Source organism: Melampsora larici-populina (genome assembly GCF_000204055.1).
Source record: "Melampsora larici-populina 98AG31 unplaced genomic scaffold MELLAscaffold_16, whole genome shotgun sequence".
In the NCBI taxonomy this organism is placed as follows: domain Eukaryota; kingdom Fungi; phylum Basidiomycota; class Pucciniomycetes; order Pucciniales; family Melampsoraceae; genus Melampsora; species Melampsora laricis-populina.
The window spans coordinates 1-8,089 of NW_006768780.1; the positions used below are offsets into that span (position 1 = coordinate 1).

Below are 8,089 nucleotides of genomic sequence, written 5' to 3' on the forward strand. Positions count from 1 at the left end.
CAGGAAGGCAGAACCCAATCTGGCTTCTGGGTTTGTGGAAAAGTTGTTCTGGAACCTTCGTGAAAAAGTTCCAGAAGAACTTTGTGTAGTATAAGTGTTCACAGACCAATTCTGCATGCCAAGCGTTATATAATCTAAAAGACCGCAGGAAGCCGCGCCCATCTTCTTATGAATTTGGTCTGTCCTGTAAGCATTCATGCTAGAGAGTCTCCTATAATTTCCCTTGTATTTTTCACCAACTTTTCTTTTCTTCCTACACTTTAACCAAACTCATTCTAGCTTCCATTTAGATCATTGCCTCGTGTATATCTGTATATCAATTTTGATTCGAGATCATTTATAATCTTGAACATATTTTTTTGTCCAAATCAACCCATTTATTTCACCTTTTTTTATCCCAATCATAGAAGGACTCCTTTAATCTTTTTCATAACTACCAAGAAAAAATATGTTATCTTATCTTTCACCTCGTTTCATGACTCTTGCTTTACTCATCACAATGATGTTTGGAGCTTATAATGGAATTCCATGTGAAAACAAATTACAAAATGAAGCAGGAAGAACCATAGAAGAAGGACCAAGACCATTAATTGATTTACACCACAGGGCAACTTTGAACTGGGACCACATGAAATGTAAGTTGGGTATGACCACACCAAGTGGTTGTGTGGAACAGGTGAAAGCAGCGTGAGTGCGGCTACGTGGCCCTCACCCAATGCTTGTCACCTGCTCTACATGTCGAGAGAAAGACCACATTGGCATGGCGTGGTTTACCAGCCAATCAGTGGGTGAGCTGGTTGGTGCAAGCGCAACCTGCCAACGAGGTGCTCAGCATGTGATGTAGCTTGCTTGCCGGTAGTATAAGCTGATTTGCCTGCTGAGCACCTCGCTGGCAGGTGAGCTAACCACCCAGGTGCTCAGCAGGCAATTGAATTTTGATCAGGTGCTCAGCACATGAACAGTCCTCCCTCGTATGACTCATTATGGCTCAGGTTTACTTGCAACAGGGCAGCTCATGCATCTTGAAGACATCTTTTGGAACCATTTTTTTATTCCAATTCATTTTCATTCATCCATATATAATTACAAAACGTATGACGTCACAGGTACATGTCACAGATCTCCCTACACTCTGTCTACTGCCCCAGTCTATGTACGCTTGAGTCCCCCTTCACTCATGGGCTCTCATGGGTCATTGCTGTATTCTTCAGTTGATTTCCAGTCTCTAAGGTATAAATCGATCGATCCGATCCAATCAAAGCCAACCACTCTACACAGCTCTACACCTACTCCCTACTCATCTCTATCTCGACCTCGATCTCTGTCCATTCTCCCAACTTATTGATTTCGATTTTTGGTTTTAAGTCAGCTGTAAGTCAACTGTCTCCTCTCGTCTTCTTTCCTTCATCTCATCTTCACTTCATTCCACTGACATCTATTTCTTCACTCCATTAAAACTATCTTCCTTTATTCAATGTCTTTCATTAAATTCTTGATTGTAGGATCCCAATCAATCGATCAATCTCAATCAAAAGGACTCTACACCCCTTTCCTCCATCCTCATCTCACTTAAGATCTAGCTCTTTCCCTTTTGATTCTGACCTTTTGCTTTGATTTCAATCCATCAATCAAGTTCTCACTTTTAATTTTGATTTCTACATTCAATACGTACCTTTGATTTTAAATCATTATATAGGTAAGTCTTTCTTTTTATCTTGTTTTCAATACTCTTCACCGTGCATACTAATGTCAAAACACCCGTTCTCCACTTTCTCATCACAACTTTTGTTGTTTAGATCTCGATCCCAACTCTTGTTTGTATAAGTTACTCGATCAGTCTTGATCTTTTAATATCAATTAGTCCTTGCTCAATATTCATCAGGTTCTCATCTAATATCAAGTTAAGACCTCAAAATCGATTTCTTTTTCTTTTCTTTTATTCTATTTCAATTTTGATTTTTCATTTAGTTCTTTCAACTTTGAATCAATCAATCCTTTTCATTGAGTCATCATTTTCTTCCTCTGGATTTCTATTGATTTTATTTTTAAATTTAACATTGTAAAATTTCTTTTGACTCATGTACTATCAGTTGAGTTCAATTGATTTAATATGATTATGATTCTTTTTAAATTAAATAACTAAATTTGAAGATTAAAATGCTCTTACCACTATTCCTTGCTGAGTTGTAAAGTTTCAGCAGCACTGATCAAATGTGAGGATAAGATGAAAAAAATGTGCTGAAATGTGGAGTCTTGTGAATATAAAAAGAAAGGGTTGAGAAGTGTGTTTTGCTTGCCACAGCGTGTGAGCTTTCACACCTGGTCATCACAAAGCTTGACTCACACTCTAACAAGGCAAGTCAGCTCACCTGTTCATTGAGTGAGCCATGTCACCTTGTTATGATATGAGATGACTCACCCGCTCATCAGGTGAGTTATCACGCTCTAGCAAGGTGATCAGATTGGGTGAGGGCCACGCTGGCTGGCACATGTAACTCACGTCGGGTATGACAATGTAGACAGCACGTATTTCAATTGCAGAGTCAAATCTCACGTGAGCGTCACGTGCCACCAGACCTGTGGTGTACCTTCAAGTCAATCAGAATCTCAAGATTTCACTCCTGTAAGTTTGATTCGAATCCTTCTTGGATCCTATATCATCGTTTTTTTAATCAGATCTTTTTCTTTTTTGAAATTCATTAGCTTCGAAAACAAAGACCTGTACAAGATCGACTGGTCCGACGAGAAAATGGATCTATGGGAGGATATTATACTAAGAAAAATCATTGATCGTGGGGTTGGTCACTAAGCGTGTCGGAAATTCATGGCACATCGAATGATGGACATCTTGATCACTTGACAAGCATCATATCAATATCTCTTTTTGATTTCTTTGATAGAATAATTTGTATATATATAAATGTAAAAAGCATGAGTTGAGACAACAAAGAATATTCATCAGTTTCAGTAGAAACTTCTTGACAAAGTACAACTGGTCTTCCAATTAAAGATATCAACAAGCAATGATCATTGGAAATCATAAAGTAATAACAAAAGAATGAGTCTTTGCAAATGATCATTCTTCTAAACTCCAAAGTAAAAATCGAACAAACAACTCTTTCAAAAACCTGGAAACAAATGTACTTGATAAAAAAAAGTGACTATCTTGGTAGAAAAGAACAAAAGTGTTTCCAAAGAAAGTCGTGATAAAGTGAGACTGCGACATCTTTTTTTCTTCATCGAAAGTTCTCTCTAACAAGCAAAAGTCAATGAACTTTCTCTAATCCTTAATCTACATGATCTATTAGTGACCCATTCAATCACAACCCATTCTAAAATTGCTCCACGACTCATCATACCTAACCAAAAAAAAGATTTAAACAAGATCAGCTTTTCCTCTAAACCTCTCAATTTCAACATTTCATCTTGAAAGAAGCTCTACTGACCTTCTTCACCAACACTGATACAGCCACCCTTTCTATATACAATCATCTTCAGAGATGAGAAGGATTGGAGATATTGAATGTGCGTATGCTAGAGTTTCATACACTCAAGAAAGCGTCTTTATCTTGTGGAATGTAAACTCCCGCTGCGTTATGCCAAAATCGTGTCTTGCCCTCATTTCAGACTTCTGAATTCAACCCTTCAAATTAGATGATATTTGACTTTTCATAGTCTTTTTTCCGTTCAATTGAGGAGAGTACTTCTAACGACACGGACCTTCTAACAGGGCAAACCGCAACTGTAGCTGGACCACACAATCACAATATTTATCAGCTACTTCGCTGCCTCATAGGTGCACAAGATTTATGCAAAAGTACCAAAGTACAGTACAACCTTTGATTGTGCTGTAGGAAGTTCTTGGTAAGACGTCATAGAGAATCTATAGCAATTCTTACACTATTGGTCCCAATTTGTTCTACTTACAATGATGGTACTATGAGCTTTTTCAAGCTCAGGAACGCAGTTTTGTCGAATATAGTCAATAAGCTCAATAGTATCTTTTATAGATTCCTCCACCGAATTTGCCTTATAACTTTCAAATGTTTCATTCCGATCCATCTACAACCACCAAAAACAAAATATGAAATTAAGCAAAAAAATCCCAATTGTTTTTTGTTTTTGTTTAACTCACATCACATTTTCCAATAAATGCACGTTGACCAGCATTAAAACAAACTTGGCTTAAAACTGTGGAAACCGAAAGATGAATCGAACTAAAATAACAACAAGTCGTTGTACCTGCATTCAATACTCTTTTCACCACTTTTTCAAAAATCCTTTGTCAATAACCATTAGATGAATACTTTGTTTCTTCTAAAAAGGTTACATTCTTAAGCCCACCACGCCCCTGAACCGTCATCAATCAATCAAACAAACGTAAACCAATGAGGTTTAAGCGGTTTGATTGGGATGAAAGTTTTCGGATTAGATACTCACATGCGTATTGTTGTCCAACTCCTACGTTCGAGTACTGTACAGCATCTAAAAACCTCAGAAAGATCTCAGTAAGCATCCAAGCAAACCTTCCCAAACCCCATGAAAAAATCAAGAACTCACGAGTATGAGTATCAATAAAACCAGGTAAAAGAAACTCTCCATTTCTCAATCTAATGAATCTCAATCGATCAACATCTTCTTTCTGAATCCATTTCTTTTTCAATAAACTTTGAATCAGATCACTTTTTCGATTCCATTCTTGATTTGTTAAGTTTTCTTTTTCGATCCCAATGATCTTTCCATTTGAATTAAAAACGATTAAACCGGTTTTGATGATTTCCAGGTCTTCTGGTGAGATCGAATGGATGAAGGATCCTATTAAGATTGTTATTGTTCCGGACTGTTTTGACACTCAATTGAGAGGTTTAGTGATGATCGATTGAGATAGGTGTGTGTGTGTGAGTAGATTTAAGAAGAAGAAAAGGGTGATACAGAATTGACTTACATTCAGTTGGATCAGATAAAGTCGAGGTACCAGCCGATTTACGAGCTCGATCACGAGCACGTTGTTTGGCGCGTCCCTTTTTAGTTGAAGTTGAGATGGCAGTAGAAGGTGTTCGATGTGATGGAATGATCGGAGTGGTTTGTGAATCGCTTTCTGAATCTGATTCGATTGATTCGACTGCCACTAAACTCACCATGAAAGAGATTGGGTCAGTATATTGATTATGGAACGATGAGTTGAATGGGTCTATCAACTTACCAGCTTGAAATGAACCAGCAGTTGAGAAACCAGGTTTGAGTGAATTGGTTTGATTTGATTTTGGCATCTTACTTGATTGATTGATTGGTTTGATGAAGTGCTAGTCTACTGAATGATAATCTGCTGAGCTGGTATTTCCTTGACTCTTCCCTGTCGTTTGTCTCCAACCCTCTTGACCCAAATATGAAAGGTAATCAAAAGCTTAAGTACTACTTACTTACTCAAGACTGACAGTCGACGTTAAGGGGTTAAATACTCAATCAACAAACATTCAAATTTTAACAATTCATCTGGATGCTTTCACCCTTTTGGTATTTTAGATTCAGGAGTACTTCTCAAGTTGAACGAACTCCTTACTATATCTCTCATTTAAACAATCCATAACATCTCAAATGGCCTCAATCCATGCAGTTTTAATAAAAAACAAATCATTACCCATCTTCAATGACCTGCGTACCTGTCATGTGTTTCCGACAGTGAAACGCATCCAAAGAGAAGATGGAAGGATTTGGATTAGGAGCTGTGAGGTTCAGCTTAAGGCTATTAATCAACTTTTGCTTCATTCAAACTACTCTTGATCGCATTTTGGACTGTTTCCATGTGCTGCATACGCCTTAATACCTATCCATAAGAAGAAAGCTCCGAGATAATAGCAAACAGAATTTGGACTCCGTGTGATCGGAAATTTGGGCGGAAAATCCTTTACTTCCTCTTAGACTCGTGTATACCTTGTCAATGAGAGAGGGCAGCTAACCAATTATTGTCCTACTTATCTAGCATAGGGCTGAGATTTGTTCGATCATCTGTGAATCGGATAGAATGCAGATATTCCGGAGAATGAGAGACCCAGTACAAGATACTTCAGTCGAACTCACAAACCAGCGACCTTTAACTGAAGAAGTCTTTACAAGCAATGTTGTTGATCCCGCGAGACTTTACTACAAGAGACTCAGTACAAGATACTTCAGTCAAACTCACAAACCAGCCGCTTCCAACTAAACAATTCCGTACAAGCAATGTTGTGAATCCCGCAAGACTTATACTTCTTTGATGCATGACTGAGCTGTGCTAAACTACAAGATATGAAATTTCTTGCCTTCTTTTTGGATTTCTTGAGACGAGAAGATCATAGTGATCTCAAATATCATGACTCGTGAATCTAATCAACAAAAGTCAATTTTGTGTTACTAGGCTCGTTGAGCTGCCTGTAGACCTCACACTACTCCGTCAACATCGTATTCAGTAAACTGAAGTGTTGAACTTGAAGTGATGCTGAAGCAGAATACGCCCTCAGAGCTTCCTCCTCCAGTCTCAGTTTGGAAGTTTGGTATGAATGCGAGATACCGGACTGGACTCTGGAATCGAATCGATCCATTCAATGCGATTTGCTTGGGCGTTATAGATAAACACTTTTTACACCACCAAAAATGCCACAAGAAACTTACACTCAGAACCTCAGAATATCACACGAATCTTAATCTTCAAAATAATGGGAAACTCTTTTAAGACACCTGATTTTCTCAGGTTTTGTTCAAAGTAGACCCATAAACGAAGATTAAGGAATTTGAAACTTTACCGATTTTTTTCATCAAAGAGAATATGAGCATGCTATAGCCGAGAAGTTTGATAAGACAATCTTAAGTTGTCAAGAAAGGCTTTGTGAGTTTATTTCTTGATGGGTAATTTGTTAGATCTACTCAATAACATTCCTTGTCAAAAACATTCATCTAATCTACCCAATCGGTATGGAAAGGCTCGCTACGTGACAGAAAACCGAGAAAAACCAAGTACTTTGATGTTCAGGACCTCTCCATCATTCCTAGTTCTGATGAATGAGATTATCTCTTATGGAACCGTGATGGAGTTGGGATGTGACACAGTTGTATCTTGAAGAAATCTCTTGTGTTCATCCTACCTATCTCTCTACTGTTACGATGGATCGATCTGTTTTGAAAATTGTATGATAACTCCAATCAATGATGGAAAGATTCGCTGGCTGATAAGAGATAATGAATTTGGGGAATCCAATCGTGTTGTGGAACTTGGATATGAAATTCATATATGTATATACATAAGCAAATTCCCTCCTGCCTCCGCACCTGTTGTTTTCGTAATGTGGTCTTGAATGATAAGTCTGACCGATAATCATATACAAACCAAATGTAAAGAATAAGTTTCAGTTAAAGCGAGGGCAATTGATTTTTACATTTTAATGAATCACTCCTTGCCCCTTTCAATCCCAACTACTTGTTACCATGGAATACTTGAGGGCCAGCCATCGGACCAAGTCGGCAGATCCAAGAGCGACACATGCACAGTTCCTCACCTATATGGTTGATTTTTCATCATTTGTTTTATCGAAAATATTATAGAGAGACTTAAAGCGATCAAGCAACGCGGATCCCGGATAGATACCATTTACTGCTGAGATGCTTAAGCTTTGCTGAAGTTAAAGGTATGGTGCTTTTCGCGCGATCTTTGGATTTTGAACTATCCAGTGAATCTCCTTTTGGATATGAAGCTGAATGAAGCGCGATCTACGATATGAATGAAAAGCATCAAAATAGCAGAAGCGAAAATATCAAAGAGAGAGTTATAGTGATCAAGCAACGCGGATCCCCGATAGATACCATGTACTCCTGAGACATTTAAGCCTTGCTGAAGTACAAGGCATTGTGCTTTTGGCGCAATCGGCTGATTTTGACTTATTTGGCAAATCTCCTTGTAAATATGAAGCTGAATAAATCGTGGTTTATGATATGCATGAGAAGCATCAGAAAAGCAGAAATGGAATAGATTTTTAGCCTAGCTACGAGACATTCATTGAGATCTTTGAGAAATCAATGGAAAGCTATTGGACCCGTGAGAATCGGAGATGACTTTGAT

The 8,089-nt window shown here is 38.1% G+C and overlaps 1 protein-coding gene across 1 annotated transcript; it reads right to left on the bottom strand.

Annotated features, from left to right (window-relative positions):
• Positions 1-4,250: 4,250 nt before the first annotated feature.
• On the bottom strand, positions 4,251-5,282 carry MELLADRAFT_55938 (uncharacterized protein; the record flags this gene model as incomplete). Its single annotated transcript, XM_007409650.1, has 5 exons — positions 4,251-4,333; positions 4,435-4,485; positions 4,561-4,840; positions 4,946-5,128; positions 5,204-5,282. Coding segments are annotated over 2 exons (170 nt in total), but the record flags the coding sequence as incomplete, so codon positions are not given.
• Between the last annotated feature and the right edge of the window lie 2,807 nt (positions 5,283-8,089).